Here is a 25,373-nt window from a genome sequence, read left to right as displayed (position 1 = left end):
GCTCTCCAGGGGCCTGATCTAGCTAATGCAGCCAGCATTCCCAAAATAGAAGGAGGAAACAAACAGTTCCAGCTAAGACAACCAGCAGCAACATCCAGGAAGAAAGAAGGGCCTTCTGGCCACAATCCTCTCGAAGTGGTTTTGGTGCAATCTTAACGAGACACCCAATGAAAGTCATTTTATTTCTGTAAAAACACTGTTTATTGACTACGCTTATAAACCAACACAGCTAAGCATTTCCCACGTAAACACTGTTTGGGAGATGGGCAACGTGTCGACAAGTAGCTCATGAGTGACGAGACGCGTTTTCTTTTTAAAATGCAAACGAAATATTTCTTTGAAGGCTTTTTCCTCTTGCCAGAAAGTCAACGTATTTCTCAGTCGATGACTACCCAAATCATCCACTTCAGAGCCCTGATGGTGTTGGGATTAATGCGTGGGACAAACATGTGACCTAACATTCACCCAAGACCAAAGGATTCAAGCCACGCTAGGACCAAGTAAATTCCCGCACACGTGAAAAGCTTGTGGATGTGCAGTTTTTTTTATAAAAAGACTCCTTTAAAAACTTATAAAGTGAATTTAGTGCTGGTGGAAGGTGCTGATCAAAAAAAGCACAAGGCACAAACTCTCTACAAAACGGCAGGGGGGGAAAAGCAGTGCATCTGGGCACAGAAGGGGAGAGAAACAGAGCTGCTGCTGGAAAATGGCATCCCTGCGTCCAATTCTGCCCCTACTGTTTTGGCATACTCAGCCAGCCCTGTGTCTCCAAAAGGGTGTGTTTCTCTATCCCGGGTCACTGGAGGACAAGGAAAACACATGGCGGCAGAACGTGGAGGGAGGGGTGCTAAGTGTTACGGAGAGAGGAAACTCCCAACACGGGGATGCCGGTTTGGGCAGCAGCCCCAGGTTGGATTAATGCGCAGTTCTGCCCTTCAGGCTGGCAACTTCTGTGCAGAATGTGTCTCTGTGAGGTGCCGATACGGACCTTTGGATGATGAAGGCTGGCTTGCGCATCAGCCGTTCACGGTTCAAACGAGTAAAAAAACAACCCAAGCTGGCCTCCTTTGAATCTGTTTGCAAACGTGCCTAATTCAGAGCCAAAACTAAAAAGCCCCTTAGACAACAGACTTAGGCTGATGGCTTGGGGTTTACCTCCAACACAGGAGGCCCAGCCGATTATCCCCAACTAGCAGAGGGTGCGGGTGGGGTTCCCCGTCTACCGAAAGGGGGCCACCATTTCCAAGACATTGCCATGCGCTTTTATTACCAAAGAGATCCTTTTAAACTGGAGCTGCTGGGCTTTTGTCTCCTCGCAAAAATCCCCTGCAAGCAGACGTTATATATTGTTTTTAAGAAGTTGTAAAAATATATATATATATATTATTCTCTTTTCCTTCCCTTTAACATTTATGCATTATAAATATTTACTGAATAAGCATCCTTTTAGATAAACCGTAGGCGCCCCCCTATGGTGCTCCACGACGCTTGCAGTATAAGGCAGTTACAAGGAAGGCAGCTATATGTCTGGATGGGGCGAGCCAGTGCTGAGACACAACAACCGATGGGCGGGAGTCCGGAGGCGAACTTCCCGCCTCGACGCGTTTCTTCAAGGCAAGACGTCATTCCATTGGCACGTTTCTCGGTCTTGGTTCGACTCCAACCAGAGGCGGTGGTGGAAACCTTCACTGCTCTGTCTTCGGTTCCTGTTTTCCGTTAAGCTCTTGGTCGATTCTGCTTGTGAAACGGAGAAAAGAAAAACTGAAGCTCAACTTCACTTCATTCAACTAAAAAACAACAACAAGCGGTGTCCTTTAGAGGCGTAAGAAAGTCCACTCGGGAGTTCAATGAAACAGCACACGCACAAGAGCAGCAGCCGGATTTCCCTGGTGAATCATGAACGAGAATTGGTGAAGTTAGCGAGGCGACCTTTTCAGAGTTACGAAAGACGGGGGTGGCCAAACTTGCTCAATGCAAAAGCCACATAGAATAAATGTCAGATGTCTGAGAGCTACAAGGCATGAATATCAGATGTTTGAGAGTCAGAAGGGAGGAAGAGGTGGGAGAAACCATTATCTGCATTCTCCAGGCTGCTGGCTGGCTTGGCTTGGAGAAGTGATTTAAATGCCTTCTCCAACTGGCTTGAAGAAGTGATTTAAATGCCTTCAACTGGCTAATGGGTCTCAAGAGCCATATAATATGTGTGAGAGAGCCACATGTGGCTCCTGAGCTACGGTTTGGCCACTCCTGAATAAAGACCTCATTGGCACTACATGGTACAGCCCCAGCCATCCCCCTCCCCAATTTTAAGAGCAAGTAACTCAAAGTGAGCCTGACCCCAGCATGGCTGATTAGCAGGACTGAAGGACATCACTGAATCCGCTAGCCCTTGGTGGGATGTGGCACCTTCAGGTCTTACACTGCCTCTCTCCCCCTCCCACACCCAATTTTTGATTTTGTCTCCAATATATATCTAAGACACTTAGCTAGGGAGTTGAGATGTGGTTGAAGATCCACTACTGATGGTGGCTTACGCCTTTTTAAAATTATGTTTGCCCGAGAGACTGAAACGGTGGATGCAAATATTTTGAAACATGTCAGCCTTAAGGACTTATGAAGTGCCCTTGCTGGATCATACCAGGAGGGTCCATGCAGTCCAGCTTCCTGTCGCACACAGGAGCCAACCAGTTCCTCTGGAGGGTCAACAACAGGGCAGAGAGGCCAAGGCCTTCATAAAAACATCAGAAGAGCCCTGCTGGATCAGGTCAGTGAGGGTCCATCTAGTCCAGCCTCCTGTCTCACACAGGGGCCAACCAGTTCCTCTGGAGGGCCAACAGCAGGGCAGAGAGGCCAAGGCCTTCATAAGAACATCAGAAGAGCCCTGCTGGGTCAGACTGGTGGTCCATCCAGTCCAGCCTCCTGCCTCACACAGTGGCCAACCAGTTCCTCTAGAGGGCCAACAACAGGGCAGAGGCCAAGGCCTTCATAAGAACATCAGAAGAGCCCTGCTGGGTCAGACTGGTGGTCCATCCAGTCCAGCCTCCTGCCTTACACAGTGGCCAACCAGTTCCTCTAGAGGGCCAACAACAGGGCAGAGAGGCCGAGGCCTTCCCCTGAGAAGAACCTCAGAAGAGCCCTGCTGCATCAGACCAGTGAGGGTCCATCTAGTCCAACCTCCAGTCTCACACAGGAGCCAACCAGTTCCTCTGGAGGGCCAACAACAGGGCAGAGAGACTGAGCCCTTCCCCTGAGAAGAACATCAGAAGAGCCCTGCTGGGTTAGACCAGTGAGGGTCCATCCAGTCCAGCCTTCTGTTTCACACTGTGGCCAACCAGTTCCTCTGGAGGGCCAACAACATGGCAAAAAGAATGAGACCATTACGATTAGCACATAACAGCCCTGCTAGATCAGACCAGTAGTTCACCTAGTCCAGCCTTCTGTCTCACACACTGGCCAATCAGTTTCTCTGGAGGGCCAACAACAGGGCACAGAGGCAAAGGCCTTCTCCTGAGAAGAACATAAAGAGAGCCCTGCCGAAGCAGACCAGTGAGGGTCCATCTAGTCCAACTTCCTGTCTCACAGAGTGGCCAACCAGTTCCTCTGGAGGACCAACAACAGGGCACGGAGGCTGAGGCCTTCCCCTGGTGTTGCCTCCTGGTTCTGGGATTCAGAGGCTCAGTGCCTCTGAATGTGTAAGTTCCCCTCAGTCACCCTGGCCAGCAGCTGCTGACAGACCTCTCCTCCATGAATCTAACCCCCTTTAAAGCTGTTTATTCCTGTGGCCATTGCAACATCCTCCGGGAACCTGCCTTTTGAAAGCTGATGACCGACCTGCAACGGAGCTGAACTTTTCCGGCTAACAGGAAGCCCGGGTTAAGCAGGGTTCCTCGCTTGTCCGGCCGTGTCAAACATTCGGAATCGAGCCAGATAAACAAGGCTTCCTAAGTGTCTCTGTCTCATACTCTCGAGCGCTCCAAAAGCGAACGGAGCCCTGCCTCTGAGTTGGCTGGTTTTCCGGCTACTGCTTATACCGGTAACCCTTCCCTCCGCCAGCTGTGTGGGCGAAAGGTGGACCCCCCCCCCATGGAGACAGAGACCGACACGGCTGATGAGCAATGCCTTGGGCCCAGTTTTTGAATTCAGCCCCTTTTCACACAGTGTGTGTGCGTTTGTGCGAGTCTGCACCTGGAAGTCATGGCGACCTCTGCTGCCCGACCCCTGCTAGAAGCCTGGAGGATATTCAGAGAGGTGGGCTGAATAAAGCCTGCCCTTGCCTTCCTGACTGCTGGTATTCCCAGGAGGTCTCCCCTCCAAGGACTTGCCAGAGACGACCCCCGCTTAGCTTTCGAGATTTGCATGGCAAGCAGAGGCTCTTCCTCTGAGCCACGGCCCCTCCCCTGTAACGCACGAACACACAAAGCTGCCTTATACCGAATCAGACCCCCCACTGGGTCCATCAAAGTCAGTATTGCCTACTCAGACTGGCAGCGGCTCTCCAGGGTTTTAGGCGGAGGGCTTTCACGTCATCTGCTACCTGTGATCCTTTTAACTGGAGATGCTGGGGATTGAACCAGGGCCCTTTTGTTTGCCAAGCAGATGCTGTAACCAAGCTGCAGCCGCTCCCTGAAGAAAAACCGAAAACTCGCATTCTCCTCTGTCAGGTGCCAGCCAGCCTTGAAAAACATTCCAGAGATTATCCCTCCGCTTCTTTTGACAACAGTCAAGTTGGAGGGAGGGTGTTAAACATGGCAGAGATGCCCCTTTCGGTGAAAAAGCTGCCTAATAAACGCCTCGGTTGTGTTTCCCCGAGGGTCCTAAGTTCCCTTGTCTTATAAAGAGACTGCTTTCGTCTGGCTGCATAACTAAGCAGCCTGCCCCCTTACCTAAACTGAGGAATTTTAGCATAAGGCATCTTGGGAAGCATTCCTGCCCCCCCAGGGCGCACTCTAGATCAAGTGAGCAGTTAGTAGCAATAGCGATGGTTGAGCAGCTGACTGAACAGCATTCCATGAACTCAAGAAGCTGCAACAAGCACGTGAGCACAGCGTGAGCGTCCAAGCACCGGAAAAGAACCCAAGCATGCAACTGGTGAAAGAGAGAGAGAGAGAGAGAGGAAGCACTCCGCATGCAGAGACCACCGGAAGCTAGAAAGCCAACTGGGGCGGGAGTCAGGCAATTCTTAAACTTCAGCGACAGCTAGAAATGTAGCGTTCGGGAAACATTTTGCGGAAACTGCTGCTAATACTTCGAGGGGGAAGTATCTGCAGTTCGGCGAGCCCAAAGTTTAGCGCTACGAGCGGACAAAAGGTGTGAGCTTTTGGGACGAAGCGACTGACTTCTGAAGCGGCAAGCAGGTTTTTTACTCAACGCAAGGAACGTGCAACAACTGCATGAGCGCAGAAGCCAGAGTACGGGCCGAGCCCTGCCGGCAGGTGTGTGTTCATTCACACATGCGGAATGCATCCCAGCCCGCTGAAGTCAGCCTCAGCCCCGTGCAAAACTGGCTAAGATTAGACAAAGCCCTGATCAAGAAGTGCGTGTACCTTTTGGCTTTCTTTTTAAGTTTTTCTTCGTCGTACCTTGGTGGGGGGAAATGGGATTTTTAGTTTTTGAAAGCGCAATACTGTACACCAGCCAACCCCCAGGCAGTTTTGAAGGCAACGGCAATTCAGCGGAGACCCTTTTCCTTCGCCTGCTTTTAAGCGCTGATGCAAACAGGATTCTTGTTGCAAAAATCACACCCAATTTTCCAGCATATTTTGTCCTCCCCACCCCCGCCAAGCTTCACAATCCCTCTGAAAAGTAGATCAGAATATCAACCGGTCTGCATCACCCTAGGAGTGTTTTTCCAGAGTCTAGACTGGAACTCAGAACTCTGGCAAGAGTGCAACTCGGCAGAAGTGGTCAGACGTGGGGCACTGCATCCCATGAACCCTTTCCGCTAAGGAGCTTTTCCCCTGGCCCACGGAGTCCCCAATCTTTTTGAGCACATGAGCAGCTTTGGAACTGTCACAGTGCGGCGGGCGTGACCACAAAATGGCTGCCGTTGGAGGCGGAGCCAACCACAAAACATCAAGGCGCAAGGCTGTATATAACTAATAGACATTCTTCAACGCTTTAGGAAGAAGAGTTGGCTTTATACCCTAGTCTTCACTACCTGAAGGAGTCTTGGAGCAGTTTACAATCTCCTTCCCTTCCTCCCCCCACAACTGAAGCCTGTGAGGTCGGTGGGGCTGAGAAAGCTCTCCTGAGAACTGCTCTTGAGAGAACAGGGACTGACCCAAGGTCACCCAGCCGGCTTCAAGCGGAGGAGGAATGAAGAATTGAGTCTGGCTTTTCAAATTAAGAGTCCGCTGCTCTTCTACACCAAACTGGCTCTTGGCTGGAAAAAATGCCTCTTAATCTGCACAGCCAATCGGAAACCCCCCAGGGCAAAAGCCTCACCTGGCCCCGCCCACTTTCTAAAAGCAGTCGGGGGAGCTGTGGCAGCTGAGGGGACCCCTGTTCTCCCCCAGGGCTTTTCCTGCAAGTGCAGAGAGCCAGTTTGGTGTCGTGGTGAAGTGCGCGGACTCTTCTCTGGGATTCCCCACTCCTCCACTTGCAGCGGCTGCAACGGCCTTAGGTCAGTCACGGCTCTCGTAGGAGTTGTCCTTAAAAGGGCAGCTTCTGCCAGAACTCTCTCAGTCCCACCCACCTCACACGGTGTCTGTTGTGAAGGGTGAAGGTAAAGGAGATTGTGACTGCTCTGAGATTCAGAGTGTAGGGCGGGATATAAATCCAACATCATCTTCCTCTTCTTCTCCTCAAGCCAGTGGGAAATGCTGGATTCTGTGGGAGAGATCCACAGGATTTTTTGTGACTAGGGAATTGGCACAGTCAGGCTTTAAACCACTTGTAATCAGCCACACTAACCCTTTCAGCCACAGCTCTCAGATCTAAGGGTGCTTTGCTTCCTTCCGCTATTTAATCCGGCATTTCCCATTGTGGTCATTCCCATCTCTCACTCCTAATCCTAGAAGAACACAGATTTGCAACCTCGTTCATATGTGCAACCTGTTTCCACTGGGCTGGCTGCCTCTCGCTAGCTGCTGCTGCTCTCCTCTGGTGCTCACAGCTCCCTGCTGAGCCAGAGCCCTCCCACAAGGTGTGGTTGCCAACACTAATTTAGGGAGTTCCTGGAGATTTGGGGGTACAGCCCGAGGAAGGCAGAGTTTTGGGGAGGGGAACGGAGCTGAGCGAGGATATGATTCCATGGAATCCAGCCTCCACAGATGCCGTTTCCCAGGGCTTTTTTGGTAGAAAAAGCCCAGCAGGAACTCATTTGCATATTAGGCCACACCCCTGAAGTCACCATCGTTTCACATAGGGCTTTTTGTAGAAAAAGCCCAGCAGGAATTCATTTACATATTCGGCCACACCTCCTGACACCAAGCCAGCCGGAACTGCGTTCCTGTGCGTTCTTGCTCAAAAAAAGCCCTGCCATTTCCTTCAGGGGAACCAATCACAGTTTCCTAGCGATCAGCTGGAACTCTGGGAAATCTCCAGCCACCACCTGGAAGACTGGCAACCATCATGTCAGCAGAAGCCCCCCCCCCTTCTGCACTGGAGGAAAGTGGCAGAGGACAGCAGGATCTGGTCCGCTATCTTCACCGCAATTCATTTTATTGGTAAGCTGAGAGACTCTCTTTCCAAGAGAGGCCACGACTTTGCAAGTGCGAAAACAAGGCGTCGTTTCCAGAAGCTAAACTTCCCCACCAAAGCAGCCATGCAGCTAAGATATAGACGCAAAAAACAATACTCAAAACCTACTGTTTTACGCAGTCCGGTATGCCCACGGATTCTATGGGGACCAGCTCCGCTAGCTCAGCCAGAGTGAAGACGTAGCGGATTTTCTGGCTAAATTTTGAGCTAAAAAGAAAGATTAGAAAATGCGGTTACTACTAAAAGCAAACATACCTGCGTATTTTTTAACAGATAAACACATATTTTTAAGCTTTACCTAATAAAAGGCTTCGTGATTGCCAGCAGCGTCCTAATAAACCAGGAGGGATGAACTATGATTAAGGATTTCAGATTTTTCTTCAGCCTAAAGTTGAACAGGAAGAGAGTCAGCTGCGGGAACGACGCAAGCACAAAACGCTAAGCTTTGGCACGGCAGATGTTAAGAGCCTCACAGGTGCTGGCTACCGCTCTACATGTTGCTAGAAGGAACTCCTAAGGAGCTACAAGCTTCAGATCAGCAACTCTCACTAGAGCTGGACGAACAGCAGCGAGATCACATCATCGTCATACCGAGGTGATTGGAAGAGAGAACAAAGGGGAGGCGCATCCCCCTACCTGCGGAGGGTCAGGCTCTGGCCAGGTTTCCTGGGCGGGAAGCAGAACCAGAAGGGCAAACCAGTCAGGGAGAAGGGCAGAGATGGGGCTGTGTGTCTGCGTCCTCCACCTAGTTGCCGGGACAAAGCAGACGATCCCTGCTCAGCGGCTCACAGAGACGAAAGTTGGCAAAACCGGAAACGGAGGCTGGGTGGTATTCACAGATGGGGATATGGTGGGATGTTGACATTGCAGTGTTAAATAGGTGGCCTTTTCTTGCTGGACAATGACACCTTTTTGGAAGGGTGTCTTTTAAGGGAGTCTGCTTTACGCAAAGGAATTCTGCCTCACTGTCAAGGGACTGTACACCAGCTGCCTAATTTGTTTCTCCTTCAGCGTCCTTCAGCATTCCTGCCCGTTCCTTCTAGGCACCATCTCTCCCCCCGGAACCTTCAGAACCCCAGTGACGCAGCCAGGGCGACTAGGGAACTGGCACAGTTTAAGCTTGCTTCCCATCCGTCGCGGTGCTTTCTTGCTGCCAGACGTCTACGAGGGCCTCCCCCTCCCTTCTTACCTCCTGTCGATCTGCTGGTAGCACTTCCTGAGCCAACCCAGGCTGGGCATCCTCCTCCGCGTCGTGGCGCCGTTGAGGTAAACGATCATGTAGTTCTCGGCCACCAGCAACTCCAGCGTTCCGATCACAAACCTACGAGGAGAGCAGCAGGGCCCAGGTCACCTCCGAAGGGCCACAAACAGAGGCGGCTTGCCACTGCCTACCTCTGCGTAGCGACCCTGAACTTCCTTGCGGTCTCCCACCCAAGTGTTAACCAGAGTTGACCCTGCTTCGCTTCCGATGTCTGATGAGATCAGGCTAGCCTAGGCCATCCAGTTCAGTGCAGACAAGCAGAGGTGGTTTGCTACCGCCTGCTTCTGCATAGCAACCCCGGGGCTTCCTTGGAGGTCTCCCATCCAAGTATTAAGCAGGGCTGACCCTGCTTAGCTTATGAGATGTGATGAGACTGGGCTAGCCTGGGCCATCCAGGTGAGGGCAAGGGATGAACAGAGGTGGTCGGCCGTTGCCTGCCTCTGCGTAGCAACCCTCGGCTTCCCTGGTGGTCTCCCGTCAAAGTACTAACCAGGGCTGACTCTGCTGAGCTTCTGAGATCTGACAAGATCAGACTAGCCTGGACTATCCCATTCAGGACAGATGAAGAGAGGTGGTTTGCCATTGCCTGCCTCTGCATAGCAACCCTGGACTTCCTTGGTGGCCTTCCATCCAAGGACTAACCTTCTTAGCTTCTGAGATCTGATGAGATCAGACTAGCCTGGACTATCCCATTCAGGACAGATGAAGAGAGGTAGTTTGCCCTTGCCTGCCTCTGCGTAGCAACCCTGGACTTCCTTGGTGGCCTTCCATCCAAGGACTAACCTTCTTAGCTTCTGAGATCTGATGAGATCAGACTAGCCTGGACTATCCCATTCAGGACAGATGAAGAGAGGTAGTTTGCCATTGCCTGCCTCTGCATAGCAACCCTGGACTTCCTTGGTGGCCTTCCATCCAAGGACTAACCTTCTTAGCTTCTGAGATCTGATGAGATCAGACTAGCCTGGACTATCCCATTCAGGACAGATGAAGAGAGGTGGTTTGCCATTGCCTGCCTCAGCGAAGCAACCCTGGACTTCCTTGGTGGCCCCCCATCCAAGGACTAACCTTCTTAGCTTCTGAGATCTGATGAGATTAGACTAGCTTGGACTATCCCATTCAGGACAGATGAAGAGAGGTAGTTTGCCATTGCCTGCCTCTGCGTAGCAACCCTGGACTTCCTTGGTGGCCTTCCATCCAAGGACTAACCTTCTTAGCTTCTGAGATCTGATGAGATCAGACTAGCCTGGGCTATCCCATTCTGGCTAGATGAACAGAGGTAGTTTGCCCTTGCCTGCCTCTGCGTAGCAACCCTGGACTTCCTTGGTGGCCTTCCATCCAAGGACTAACCTTCTTAGCTTCTGAGATCTGCTGAGATCAGACTAGCCTGGACTATCCCATTCAGGACAGATGAAGAGAGGTAGTTTGCCCTTGCCTGCCTCTGCGTAGCAACCCAGGACTTCCCTGGTGGTCTCCCGTCGAAGTACTAACCAGGGCTGACTCTGCTGAGCTTCTGAGGTCTGATAAATCAGGCATGGCTGTGGCCATCCAGGTTTCGCAGGAGCCAATTTCAACACCACAAAAGGCAGGTTCGCCGAGTGCAACTTACTTAAATAGGTTATCCATTAAGTATTTGTAGTTTGGCTGACTGCTTTCCGGCATAAAACAAACGGCGAACACAACAATCGCATTTAATCCATCGCCGTAATATCCTAGAAAGGAGGGGGAAAATAAACCGGAGGTCACCCGAGCGCTTCTTCCTGCTCTCCCCAGGAGCGATCGCAGACCGCCTTCCTAACCCCCCTCCTGACCTCCGTGCCGGATCACTTTCTTGTAAGGCTCGATGGCCTTCATGTCCACTCGGTGGGACTGCTCTCCGATCCGGAACATGCGCCAGCGCCGCTCCTCCTCTTTCTCCTCGGAGGCCGAGTATTCCGGAAGTTCTCCTTCCCTGATGACTTCGGTCGATTTGGGTTTCGGAAGATCGTCTGTCCGAGGGGGGGGGGGGAAAGAAGTTTAATACGCCGTGGCGCTGCAAACCGCAGGGGAGATCAAACAGGGACTCAAAACGCTTTCAAGACCACTGCCACGAGTTCCCATCTGGAAACTTTTTGCTCGAGAGACTGGCCAAACAGGACAGCTCGATACACGGATGTGCGCAAGTTTTGATTTCTTTCCAAAACCCCTGAATATATCAGACATTAATATGAACTGGCCCTTTGATTAGCCGAAAAATCAACGTTTATCATGTGCAGCCCCGCCATAAAGGTGTTTTCAGTGTTGATCTAAGTGCCCCTCGATTCAGGCAATGTGTTTTTCTCAATCTGAAACACAGGTATTCACACTTCACAGCGCAAACTTTGCGGAGAGACCTAAAACGAATCAGGATTAACACTGTTTTATTCTGGGTGTAAGCTTTCGTGTGCATGAACACTTCTTCAGATACATTGGAGCAGAGTCACCAACTATTCCCTATAGGTAGAGGCAGGGCTTTTTTTTGTAGCGGGAACTCCTTTGCCTATTAGGCCACACCCCTTGATGTAGTCAATCCTCCAGGAGCTTACAGGGCTCTTAGTGCAGGGCCTACTGTAAGCTCCAGGAGGAATGGCTACATCAGGGGGTGTGGCCTAATAGGCAAAGGAGTTCCTGCTACAAAAAAAGCCCTAGGTAGAGGGTGAGGAGGATGTTTCCAGGAAGGGCCAATTTGGGCTAAAATTGGATGAAGGCAACTGGTAAAAACCTGTGAATAGCAGCAGATTAGCACATAGCATAATAAAAATTTACCAACAGATCTGAGAACTGAACGACATTAGCATGCGTAATGAGATAAGAACCTGGTATCTCTGTTAAGCCCTGGAGGTTCCATTGTCCTGAGTGCTGGAATAACTTGTAACTCAGCAATCTCCAGTTCTAGACTCTTTCTGACATTCTTTTGCGATAAAACAGATACCTTGAGGTCCCCACTGAGTGCTCTGGGAGCTTGAAGTATTTTCCTACAGTTTCTCAGTTTTGTGATTCTTGATGTCCCTGGACTCAAACTTGGTTCTGCTGCTTCAGACCAAGACGGCTACCCACCTGAATCCAGGATTAGCACTGAAAACCCTTGTGGACCGCTCTGCATAATGAAACCTCCGAATAACATTTGCCCCATTCATTACTGATTTAGCAGCAAGCCGTTTCTACCCACCAATTTGCGGCAGACATGCAAATAGAGGTTTCAATCATAACCCAGCGAGATCTCCGGTATTTAGGAGAGGCACTCTTGAAAAAAAAAATCATCATCAGGACTTGGTTAAAGAAATGTCAGAAGCACAAGCCTTACCCACTAGGTGTGAGAAAAACTACCGCGTGTTAGTAGCTGGTTTCCAAGTCAGAGCTGTTAATGGAAACTATCCCTCCGGGGAAACGCTGACCGCCGCATTAAAGAGAAGAGAAGAGACAGAAACCTTATTCCAGTGACACACCACTCCCCACCCTCTCTCGCTCACAGCATCGAAAAAATAACACACGTGGGGCTTGAATCCACAGGACATGCAATGGAAGTGCCTTCCTTTGAGAGAAGAGGATCAAAACAGCCTCTAGTTCAGGGGTGTCAAATATACAGCCCCGGGGGCCGACTCAGGCCCCCAGAGAGCTCCTATCAGTTTCACAAGCAACTGGCTGTTGTCTGCTTCCTTCTCCCTCTCTTGCTCCCTTCTGCATCACAACTTGCTTTGCCAGGCTTGCTCAATCGCCCAGGAGCAACAGAGCAAAACCCCTCCCTTGGGGAGGAAGTGGGGGAAGGAGAGCTAGCTTTGCCAGACTCTCTCAATAGAACAGCAGAGCTACTGAGCCGAGCCTCTCTTCCTTCTGTTGCCTGAGGCTCAACAAGCCAGGGAGGTGGATTAGGCTGAGTGTTTGTTTGTGTCCTTTATAAAGTTTGTATCTCCCTGACCAGGCATTACATTTTATGACACATATGATCCGGCCCAACAAGGTCAAGATCTAGCACTCATAGCAAATGAATTAAACACCCGTGCTCTAGAGCCAAACTGTGGCTCTTTTACACATATTGTGTGGCTCTCGAAGCCCCCACCTCCGCATCAGCTGGCTTGGAGAAGGCATTTGACTCTTTAAATCGCTTTGCCAAGCCAGCAGCTTGGAGTGAATTTGAAGTTGCTTTCTTTTCATCTCTCCCTTCCCCCTCTCTCCCATCTATTTACTTTCCTTCCTTCCTGCTCTCCAACATCTGACACTCATGTCTTCCGGCTCTCAAACATCTGATGTTTATTCTAATGTGGTTCTTATGTTAAGCAAGTTAACATAGCCTAACATGGCCTAGCATCAGGAAAAGAATTTCCATGGGATCCATCCCGTGAAACTATTGATCTTGCTCCATTTCTCTTGACACATCGGAAGCACAGCCGAACAACACACCACCGCAGAGCACCACCGAATACACAAAAGACATGTTAGCTGCCTGCCCCAAACTGTCAGTCGCTAATTTCAAAGAACTGCTCTTTAGATTCAAGTCCAGTAACACTCTGGCAGGTATCGACGAAGAGAGCTTAGACCCTTGAAAGCTCATACCACCCCCCCAACTCCAATCTTGCTGGTCTTGAAGGTCCTGGGTTTGAATCTGGCTCTTCTACCGCAGAGCAGCAAGGTTCCCCTCTGAAATGGCTACCTTGTCCTCGCTCTGTGGAACGGGATGTCCAGAGGGCAAAGATACACCCTGAAATTGGTCTTGGGAGGGGAAAAAAACGTCACACCTTCTAGAACTGTGGTCCCCAACCTTTTTGGCACCAGGGACCAGTTTTGTAGAAGACAACTTTTCCACGGACCAGGGAGGGGACGATGGTTTCAGGAGGATACAATTGTGCACTTTATTTCTATTAGTTTGGTGTGGTGGTTAAGTGTGCAGACTCTTGTCTGGGAGAACCAGGTTTGATTCCCCGCTCCTCTCCACTTGCAGCTGCTGGGATGGTCTTGGGTCAGTCATAGCTTTTACAGGAGTTGCCTGTGAAAGGGCAGCTTCTGTAAGAGCTCTCTCAGCCTCACCCACCTCACAGGGTGTCCTGTTGTGTGGGAGGAAGGTAAAGGAGATTGTGAGCCACTCAGACTCTGAAATTCAGAGTGGAGGGCAGGATATAAATCCAATGTCGTATTATTATTATTACTACATTGTAATATATAATGAAATAATTATACAACTCACGGCCCGGTTGCTAACAGGCCACGGATTGGTACTGGTCCACGGACCAGGGGTTGGGGACCCCTGCTCTAGAAGATCTGTCCTGGGCCAAGTAACACTGAATGCCTTTCAAGAACAACATTGGCTTAACCAGGGTTTTTTTTGTAGCAGGAACTCCTTTGCATATTAGGCCACACACCCCTGATGTAGCCAATCCTCCAAGAGCTTACAGGGGCTGTTAGTGCAGGGCCTTCTGTAAGCTCCAAGAGGATTGGCTACAGGGGTGGAATTCTACCAGGACCTCCTTTGCATATTAGGCCACACCCCCCTGATGTAGCCAATCCTCCAAGAGCTTACAGGGCTCTTAGTGCAGGGCCTTCTGTAACCTCCAGGAGGACTGGCTACAGCAGGGGTGTGTGGCCTATTATGCAAAGGAGTTCTTGCTACCAAAAAAAGCCCTGGGCGTAGCTTATTTATCGATCTGGCAAGTCACAGAGACGAGATTGCTGCACGAGCATTAGTCACAACTCAGCAACTGTACAGTGAACAACTGTACACCTACCCCTCTGGCTCTCCAGTCCTGGGCATTTTACCTGGGCACCAATGCCACATTGATGCTAGCTCTGCCCCCACTGGGCAACCCAGAGAGGTACAAGTATTACTCGTGCCACTTCTCCGCAGACATACCAGGGATCGGTAACGTTTGCATCACGGAAGAAATGTTTGACCCACTCCCTAAACCAAGTGTTGGTGACAAGACTTCTCCCATCTGGCAAAGAGGGTGTCCGGAACAAGACCTCCTCCACTGATCTTAGTGAGGGGGACTAGATGGGGGGGCAGACGAAGGCTCATACCAGAGAAGCGTTGGGGAATGCCTACCCTAGACCAGGGGTGGCCAAACTGTGGCTTTTTCACACATATTGTGCGGCTCTCAAAGCCTCCACCACTCCACGGGATCACTTGGAGAAGGCATTTGTCCCTTTACATCACTTCTCCAAGCCAAGCCAGCCAGAGTCTTGGAAAATGGATTTCAAGTTAAAAGTTGCTCTCTTTCCACCTCCCCCTTCTCAACAATCTATTTGCTTTCTTTCCACCTACATACTTTCCTCCATTCCTTCCTGTCTTGTAGATCTCAAACATCTGTTTTCCTGTATTGGGGCTCTCAAACATTTGACGCTTATTCTATGTGACTCTTACATTAAGCATGTTTGGCCACCCTTGCCCTAGACTCTGGCAGTTTTATCCAACTGTATTTGTTTCCAGGAATGCAGAGCATTTTATGTTTTTATCGCGTTTCAAGCGTGTTTGCGGTGCGGGTAGGCCAGGAGAGGTCCGGGTCGGGAGGAGAACGCCGTTCACACTTCCACCATTAATTGCGGCCAATTGGTATGACAAAATTTGGGAACATTTTATTTATAGTAAAATTGCCTTTGGTTGTTATAACACCTCTTCTTTGTCATCTTATGAGAAAAAGATTGTAATCCTTTGGTTCCCACTAGTTACCTTTTTAACTCAACAGGAGATTATACCAAGTAATCTTATGTACCAATCATTAATATTCTTTTAGGAAATATGTATCTTTTTAGTTAGCTTAAAATCTACCTAGAAAATAGTAAAGTAAGTTAAGCAATTCAAAATTATTTTCACCCTGTTTACACAAAATACCGCAAATGTTAATGGTTAAATTCTATACATTAGACATGTATACCTGTTACTATACTAAATCCTCTGTTCTGTAACTTTCAAGGTTTAAAGGACTGTTGTATCATGGTTAAAGAAAGTTCAATAAAAATGTTAATTGGAAAGGAATGCAGAGCATCACATATGAAGCTGCCTTCAACTGAATCAGATTCTGGGTCTATCAAGGTCAGCATTGCCTACTCAGACTGGCAGCTGCTCTCTCTCCAGGGTCTCGGGCAGGTCTTTCTTTCCCTTCACCTCCTGCCTGGTCCTTTCAACTGGAGAGGCCTGGGGGCAATGCGTCCTCTAAGCTGTGGAGTCCCGTGAGCAAAAATTAATCAGCTCCTGCCATTAAAGTTGTGAGCTCCTGCATAAATGGTTTTGCTCTGGGGCCATCCTCCCTGAGCAAAGACAGAAATGTGTGAGCCGGAGGCTAAAAATCTGGTGTGCTAGCTCACGCTAACTCAGCTAAGGAGGAACACTGGCCAGGAGTTGAACCTGGGACTTCTGCATGCCAAGCAGAGGCTCTGCCACTGAGCCATGGCCCCTCCACTGTAATACACGAACACAGGAAGCTGCCTTATACTGAATCAGGCTCTACTGTCTGTGGGGATCAATACCGTCTACTCAGACTGACAGCCGCTCTCCAGGGTCCCAGGCTGAGGTCTTTTCACATCACCTACTGCCTGGTCCTTTCTAACTGGAGATGCTGGGGATCACACTTGGGACCTTCTGCATGCAAAGGCCCTCCCTGTGCACAGACAGCCCTATTTTAACCCCAACATGCCCACAATAAGAACACAATAGCCATGTTGGATCAGGCCAGTAGCCCATCCAGCCCAACACTGTGTCACACAGTGGCCAAAAAACCCAGGTGCCATCAGAAGGTCCACCAGTGGAGCCAGACCTCAGAAGCCCTCCCACTGTGCCGCCCCCAAGCACCCAGAATACAGAACATCACTGCCCCAGACAGAGAGTTCCAACGAAATGCTGTGGCTAATAGCCACCAATGGACCTCTGCTCCATATGCTTATCCACAATGGGATGGGGGGGTCTCTCTAGTGGACTAGGGATCTGCAGGTGTTGCCAAAATGTAAAGCAGTAACCCCCACCTCCCTCCCCCCCACATCTAGGGTCTTGTCGGCAGTCTTTCTCAAAGAGGAAACCGTGCCAGTGTGTGACACAGAGTGTTTGGCCATTGTGTGACACAAAGTGTTGGACTGGATGGGCCATTGGTCTGATCCAACATGGCTTCTCTTATGTTCTTAGGAAGAACGAAGCAGAAAGCCGTGCAGGGGTTCTAGCATGTGCCCACGGCCACTGAGCAAGCCAAAAAACCCAGCCCTTGGGTTTCCTTCTACAAAGTGCCCTTTCTGAGCAAGGGAACAGCTGCACGGATCAGAAACGGTCCAGGGCCCTGTGAGAATGGGGCAGGTGAGTCTCCAACTTTTGTGGCCAGTTTGTCAGCCTCGCAAAAAGGGCAACAGAGAGCACCGACCGGGCTGTCCACCCCACCGCCCCATGCCCGAAACATGGAGGCAGCGCTCAGCCAAGAGACGCAGGAGTCTCACCTTCCCATTCATACTCGTTACTGTTTTCAGAGGGCGTGTCCAGGTCATCCAGGTCAACCTCCCCGCTCTCGTCCAGCTCGTCTGACAAGACGGATTCCTCGCTCTGATCCAGAGTCAGGCTGATGTTCGGGGCCTGCAGCTTCTTCTTTGCTTTGCTGTCCCCGGCTTCTAAGAGGTTCGGGAGGGAGGGAGAGAGAAGGAGGATTGATGTTCAAGTCCTGAGATGAGCAGAGGAACTGGCTGGGATGTGAGATGGGGTGGTGGGCAAAATGGTCTGATCCAGCAGGGCTCTTCTGATGTTCTTTGAAGAAGATAGAAGATGATATTGGATTTCTATCCCACCCTCCACTCTGAAGAGTCTCAGAGCGGCTCACAATCTCCTTTACCTTCCTCCCCCACAACAGACACCCTATGAGGTGGGTGGGGCTGGAGAGGGCTCTCACAGCAGCTGCCCTTTCAAGGACAACCTCTGCCAGAGCTATGGCTGACCCAAGGCCATCTCAGCAGGTGCAAGTAGAGGAGTGGGGAATCAAACCCGGTTCTCCCAGATAAGAGTCCGCGCACTTCACCACTACACCAAACTTTGTGCCCTGCTGTTGGACTTCTAGAGGAACTGGTTGGCCCCTGTGTGAGACAGGAGGCTGGACTAGATGGACCCTCCCTGGTCTGACCCAGCAGGGCTCTTCTGATGTTCTTATGAAGGCCTCGTGCTCTCTGTTCTGTTCTTGGCCTTCCAGAGAAACCGGTTGACCTCTGTGTGAAACAGGAGGTTGGACTAGACGGACCCTCACTGGTCAGATCCAGCAGGGCTGTTCTTACATTCTTACAAGGGAAAGGCCTCAAGCTCTGTACCCTATTACTGGACCTTCAGAGGACTTGGTTGGCCGCTGTGTGAGACGGAATGCTGGACTAGATGGACTCCCACTGGTCTGATCCAGCTGGACAGTTTTTATGAACGGCCAGCCTCTAAGCCTTGCTGTGGGACGTCTAGAGGAACCAGTTGGCCACTGTGAGAGATGGGATGCCGGACTGGATGGACCACTTATAAAGAAATCCCTGATCTGGCAGGGATTTCTTTATAGCCAGGCATTGGTAGTAACAGTGATTTGCCTAGAAGATGAGCTAAACCCTGCTTTCCCATTCTGTCGGAAATTACTCTTCCAGAACTGGATATAGCCACCCACCAGGGGGGCTGGAAAGTGTGTGGAACAAGTGAAAAGGCACTGGGCAGAACACTGAGATCATTCAGATCTTTCACCATCACCACCCTTAAGATGAGCTACTCGATATTTAAGGACAGTAGGCCCTGGACAACCAGAACCCATCAGATCTCAGAAGCTAAGCGTGAACATTTGGATGGGAGACCACCAAGGAATTCCAGGACTGCTATCACTGGTCATCTCTTGCCTTGAAAACCCTAAGCTGTGACTTGGAAGAATCCTAACACCCTTGTCTTGCTGTTGCTAAAACAGTTTTAGACTGCATGCACTTGCCAGAACGATTCCCTCTTCTCGTTCCATCCGGTAGATCCTCATCGTGGTCGTCTTCTGGAAGAGGTCTAGAGGAGAAGGCAGAGGCTTCAGAACACGTTTATTCAATTCATCGTTTCAGCATTCTGAACACCCTAATGCACACGGACGGGACACACAGTATCGCCTTTGACAAAAACAAGCCAAGGGTTTATTCACGGCCAGGCTGAAATCGGATATCCTTTGAGAAAGAGCCGATCTGCTCGCAGATTCAGCTTTGCCCCAGTGCCCCCTTACCGTGGGAAGTCTTCGTCTTGCCACTCCTCTTTCAGCTCCACACCCTCCATCCTCAGCTTCGCCTCGATGGATGAAGACTCCATGGGCTCCAGAACGCCTCCTTTCCTTATCAAGATGTCAACCAGGAACTGCAAAATATTGACATTGGTCCTCGTTGCCCAGGAATCAAGACACCCTCCAAAGAAAGCAGAACTCAGACTGGATGAGAAACAGCAACAGCCTTGATAATTAAAGGATACAATGAATTGGCATCGCTCGGTCTATAGCAGGGGTGGAAAAGTGTGCCTTGGGAGCCATGCGTGACTCTTTCACACATATTGTTCGCAAGGTGCCTCCGTTTATTGATAAAATTATTAGCTGCCTTTCTTTCTTACAGTGTGCAAGGCAGCTTACAACATAGGTCACACACACAAAAAAACCATGCACACAAAAAAGCCATAAAAGCAAAATTTAAAACCACAATTCAGGTCTGCTAGTGAACTTAACCAAATCTGGAAAAAAAAAAAAACTGTTTCCAACTGTCTGCTAAAAGTCAAAAGTAGTCGTGGTGGGGGGAGGTGCATATATAATGTGAGACTGAGTTAGGATACACACGCACACACTTCTTGTTAGAAACTGCCTTACAGGAAACTAAAGGAAAAGATCCCCCAAGAGAACTTCTGACATTCTAGGAACAGGAAATTGCAGCAACAATTTCATTGAAATACACTCCGCCCAGCAAGCGCTTGTCATTGATTGACACGGTCTTGGTTTGCTGCCTCAACACGTAACCAGAGAGGTTATTATCTCTACACGTTCCACACAGCACATCTTATTGCCTGATGAGGCAGCAATTCAATAGCCTCCAGGGACGTAAACACACAGAACTGCCATTTCTCAAGTCACAGGAAGACCGGCTGCTTCAATCTGAACTGCTTCTGTTAAATGACACAGTTCCACACACAGAACACAAGACACTCAGATCACAATAGGCATGATACTTCTTCCCAACACAGACTCCTACCTGACTCACTAGGATGGTAATCCTATTCCTTGCACTGTTTAACACAGGAGTGTCAAACATGCAGCCCGGGGGCTGAATCAGGCCCCTGGAGGGCTCCTATCAGGCCCTCGAGCAACTGGCTGTCATCTGCTTCCTTCTCCCTATCTCCAGGCTCTCTCAATCGCACAGCAGAGCTACTGACCCAAGTCTCTCTTCCTTCTATTGGAAAAGGCTGCTCCCCACAGTCCCCTGGGGAAGGAAGGAAAGAGCCAGAGTTTCCTTTGCCCAGTTCCCTGGATTCCAGGGGAGAAATGAGCCTGCCTTTGGCGGGGGAGGGCGGGATATAAAAATAAATTTATTATTATTATTAAATGCAAATGTAGCCCCTTTAAGACCAATGAGTGCTAATGTTTTAAGTGTTTTTAAAAAAATCTTTAATTGTGTTTGTGTCTTTTATAAAGTTTATATCTTTGCTACCTAATCTGACATGGCCCACCCCAACAAGGTCACATTTAAGTCATAACCAATGAGTTTGACACTCCTGGTTTAACATGTCATATTTAATAGTTACGCCTTCTCTCAGATTTCTGCAGCCTTCTTCCTATTATTGTGTTCACTCAATGTCTTTTTATCCTATTGATTGTATTGGCTCACATTAAGTAATCGGCATTAAAACTCAGTGAAAACAGGCAGGCAGACAATACGTTCCATCAGCTGACGACAAAAAGAACCTCCACATTCAAAGGCAGTCAGCTTTCAGTGTCAGAAGGCAACATCAGGGAAGGCCTTGGCCTCTATACCCTGTTGTTGGCCCTCCAGAGGAACTGGCTGGCCACTGGGTGAGGCAGGAGGCTGCACTAGATGGACCCTCACTGGTCTGATCCAGCAGGGCTCTTCTGATGTTCTTCTCAGGGGAAGGCCTCGGCCTCTCTGCCCTGTTATTGGCCCTCCGGAGGAACTGGTTGCCCACTGTGTGAGACAGGAGGCTGGACTAGATGGACCCTCTCTGGTCTGACCTAGCAGGGCTCTTCTGACGTTCTTCTCAGGGGAAGGCCTCAGCCTCTCTGCCCTGTTGTTGGCCCTCCGGAGGAACTGGTTGGCCTCTGTGTGAGACAGGAGGCTGGACTAGATGGGCCCTCACTGGTCTGACCTAGCAGGGCTCTTCTGACGTTCTTCTCAGGGGAAGGCCTCAGCCTCTCTGCCCTGTTGTTGGCCCTCCAGAGGAACTGGTTGGCCTCTGTGTGAGACAGGAGGCTGGACTAGATGGACCCTCTCTGGTCTGACCTAGCAGGGCTCTTCTGACGTTCTTCTCAGGGGAAGGCCTCAGCCTCTCTGCCCTGTTGTTGGCCCTCCAGAGGAACTGGTTGGCCTCTGTGTGAGACAGGAGGCTGGACTAGATGGACCCTCTCTGGTCTGACCTAGCAGGGCTCTTCTGACGTTCTTCTCAGGGGAAGGCCTCGGCCTCTCTGCCCTGTTATTGGCCCTCCAGAGGAACTGGTTGGCCACTGTGAGGCAGGAGGCTGGACCAGATGGACCCTCACTGGTCTGATCCAGCAGGGCTTTACTGATGTTCTTAACTTCCACAGTCAGAGGCAGTTGGCCTCTGAATCCCAGCACCAGAAGGCAACATCAGCGGAAGGTCTCAGCCTCTGTGTCCTGTTGTTGGCCCTCCAGGCTGGCTACTTTGTGAGACAGGAGGCTGGACTAGACGGACTACTTGTCTGATCCAGCAGCGCTTTTCTTATGTTCTTATCATGTACAAGCAAGGCTATTTACCACCAAGAAACTGACCAGATGCCTAGAATCACCTGGAAAGATTCAGAAGGACATTTCTGCCATTGCTGGATTTCAGAAGTCCTTCACACGCGTTTCGTCAGCACCCTATCTTGTAACTCTGAGCAAGTTCGACAAGCAATTAATTCAGCTGCAAAAAAAAAAAAAGCACATCGCTGTCCCCCACCACTACCAAATGAAGAACAAACTCTTCTGTGTTTGTTTAACTCCTAGTATAGTCAAGCTTTTATTAGCATCTTCCTTCCTCAAATGGAAGCCTGTTCCTGAGTTTCTTCTAACAGAAGCTGCATGCAGTTCTTCTCCTTGTTTATTCTGAATCAAGTCCCCCTGACTTTAATAGGGTGCTTCTAAACTTACGACCCTGTGCCCACTTCCTTGAGAGTGCTACAGGAGGCAATGTATGCTAACTCAGAAGTTTCAGGTTGCACATAAGGATAGCAAGTAAGCAGACCAGTTATCTCAACTTTTTAGAAACACAGGTATTTCCTATAGATGAAGCGGCATATCTCTCATAACAGATCTCCCCCTGCAATGGATAACAAGAAGCAGTATGATTACAACTGAGGGATCCAGGTTCGAATCCCAGCTTGCCATGGAACTCCCTGGATGACTTTAGGCTACTCATTCGTTCTTAGCACAGCTTAACTCATGAGTTGTTGTGAGAATTCAACTACGGAAGGAAGATCCACGCAGGCACGGGACAAAAGAGAATATATCTAGCTCTTCCAACTTAAAAGACAAACTTCCCTTTCGGGTCAAAAGCAGAAGCGGCCACGTTTTCGCAAGCCATGCATCATCTTCTAAACATCACATCTGCTGTTGCAAAACACCCACCAGCAATCCTTTCTTGGTCTCAGAAGTGCCCAGCTCGAAGATACTGAACTCTGCAAACAGATCAAGTCCCTAAAGCTTCCTGTGTTTCGATACTGTGATCTAGCTAAATCCCAGTGAACTGAGGGGTAACATGATAGAGGTTTACAAGATTATGCATGGGATAGAGAAGGTAGAGAAAGGACTTTTCTCCCTTTTTCACAATATGAGAACTCGTGGACACTCAATGAAATTGCTGAGCAGTCGGATTAGAACAGATAAAAGGAAGTTCTTCTTCACCCAAAGGGAGATTAACACGTGAAATTCACTGTCACAGGAGATGGCGGCAGCTATAAGCATAGCCAGCTTCAAGAGAGGATTGGAGCAGAGGTCCATCAGTGGCTATTAGCCACAGCATCATTGGAACTCTCTGTCTGGGGCAGTGATGCTCTGTATTCTTGGCGCTGGGGGGGGGCACAGTGGGATGGCTTCTATTGTCCTGGCCCCACTGGTGGACCTCCTGATGGCGCTTTTTTGGCCACTGTGTGACACAAAGTGTTGGACTGGATGGGCCACTGGCCTGATCCAACATGGCTTCTCTTATGTTCTTATCTTTTCAAACCATCCTCTTTCAGCACCCTGCAAGTGGTAGAGGCAAAACATTTTCCAGCGTATGTGCTTTTAAAAGTCAAAAGCTTCCTTTATTAGATAGAAGTTTCCAACTTGTATCTGATGAAGGAAATTTTGGCTCATTCCCTAGAAAACCTCATTGATCTCTAAGGGGCTACTGAACTGGAATCTGTCTGTTCTAGTGAACAGCAACATGGCTACTCTCAGAAGTTTCCCCTTTAGCTGCTCTGGTGCCAGAGTAAGCGAGCCCCCTCCACTTCAGTGGGCAGATATTTGTGAGTTTCCTGCATTGTGCAAGAGGTTGGACTAGATGACACTGGAGGTCCCTTCCAACTCTTCTGATTCCATTCCTATTTTTAGAGGGCAGGTGTGTTGGTCTGCAACAGAAGAGCTAAGATTTGAGTCCAGTTAGCACCCTAGAGCCCAACAAGGCTTTCAGGATATGCACTTTCAAGAGTCAAAGTTCTTTTTGGGAGAACACTGGGCAGAACAATGGGATATTACCAAAGCAAAAAAACCCCACAACTATGTTTACATTTCTCAATTTCAATTGATTTTTTAAAAATCAAAGCTCCCTTGATTTAAAAAAAAACGCCCAACCATTTATCACACTCATGTACAAAAAGAATAAAACATACAATTAAAAATAAAAAGAAAGCTTCAAAACAAAATTTTAGATAGGGGGTCTTGCAAATGCTTCAAAAACATTTTTTTTTTTTGCAGAGTAGCCTTTTGCAGCAGCAATAAAGAGAGGGGGGCTTTACAGCTCAGAACTCCTCCCTCTCTTTATTGCTGCTGCAAAGGGGAAAAGAAAAAAGCAAGTCAATATATTTACATTTCTCAATTTCAGTTGACTTAAAAAAAAGAAAAGAATCAAAGCTCCCTTGATTAACCCCCCCCCCCGCCAACCATTTATTACACTCACAGACCAGCAAAATAAAACATACAAATTTCTTTAAAATCAAAACGGCTGTTTCAAAACAAAATTCTTACAAGGGGTCTTGCAACCAGTGTTCCCTCTAAGCTGAATTAGTGTAAGCCAGCTCACAGTTTTTAGCCTCCGGCTCACACATTTTTGTCTTAGCTCAGGAAAAATGGTCCAGAGCAAACTAATTTATACAGCAGCTCACAACTTTAATGCCAGTAGCTCACAAAGCAGAATTTTTGCTCACAAAACTCCACAGCTTATTACTTGCAATTGCTTGAAAAACAGTTCCCACCCCCACTTTTTTTTGCAGAGTGGCCTTTGGAGACCCCCTCCCCTCTTTATTGCTGCTGCAAAAAGCAAAATAAAAAAGCAAGTCAATAGAGCAACGATAAAAACAAACAAACCACTGCAGTAAAGCTTTAAAAAAAATGCAATCCACCAGAGATAACAAAGCACAATAAAGATAATAAAATGCAATAAAGAGACATCTCACTAAAGCAACATTCGCAACACCAACCACCCCTGGGAGAGGGACCTGAGAATGGACAAGACCGCCCCCCACTCCCATCCCATAATACCCTGAAGGCCCCATCCCATAATACCCACCTCTCTCAGGGGGGTTGGGGGCCAAGGGGGCTTTCAGCTGCCCCCCTTCTCCCCACCCTGCCTCTCAGCCGGCCTCAACGACCCCCGCCTGGCAATGCCCCGGAAGTGAACGTCACCCAGCCGGAAATTACGGCGTCCTACTGCGACCCCCCGCTTGCCTCCTTTCCCCCCTTATGAAGGAAGGGCGGGAGGCGAGCGAGGAAACCCGCTAGTCGCGCGTGCGCGGTGGAGCGCGTGCGAGGCTGGGCCTCTGAGACGTCGAAGCGCATGCGCGGGCGCGGCTGGGGCTCAGCGCCGCAATGGGCAGTGGGGAAGCGACGGGTTTGTAGTGCGCTTTGCACGCGGTGCGCGGTTGGGGTTTAGTGTTGGCGCTTATTTGGTGCCGTTGGGATTGTCGTCGTCGTCGTTGCTGCTGCTGCTGCTGCTCTTGGATCGCAAGAACGTTTATAAAATCCTGAGCGTGGTTTACTTGTG

General features: G+C 49.5%; 1 protein-coding gene across 2 annotated transcripts; it reads right to left on the bottom strand.

The window, feature by feature from the left end:
- Positions 1-177: 177 nt before the first annotated feature.
- BNIP2 (BCL2 interacting protein 2) lies at positions 178-25,051 on the bottom strand. Of its 2 annotated transcripts, XM_060259896.1 has the most exons (11): positions 24,900-25,051; positions 19,150-19,277; positions 18,877-18,941; positions 17,384-17,551; positions 10,771-10,947; positions 10,569-10,671; positions 8,891-9,022; positions 8,000-8,086; positions 7,810-7,908; positions 5,544-5,579; positions 178-1,734 (listed from the first exon to the last, which is right to left on the bottom strand). In XM_060259896.1, the coding sequence occupies exons 2-11, from the start codon at positions 19,230-19,232 to the stop codon at positions 1,686-1,688; spliced, it is 999 nt and encodes a 332-aa protein (XP_060115879.1). In that variant the 5' UTR covers positions 19,233-19,277; positions 24,900-25,051; the 3' UTR covers positions 178-1,685. The 2 variants fall into 2 exon arrangements, with proteins under 2 accessions (XP_060115879.1, XP_060115880.1); XM_060259897.1 differs by lacking the exon at positions 5,544-5,579.
- Positions 25,052-25,373: the final 322 nt, after the last annotated feature.

Source organism: Heteronotia binoei, chromosome 19 (assembly GCF_032191835.1).
Source record: "Heteronotia binoei isolate CCM8104 ecotype False Entrance Well chromosome 19, APGP_CSIRO_Hbin_v1, whole genome shotgun sequence".
Lineage (NCBI taxonomy): Eukaryota > Metazoa > Chordata > Lepidosauria > Squamata > Gekkonidae > Heteronotia > Heteronotia binoei.
This window is presented reverse-complemented; position numbering and strand designations above follow the sequence as displayed.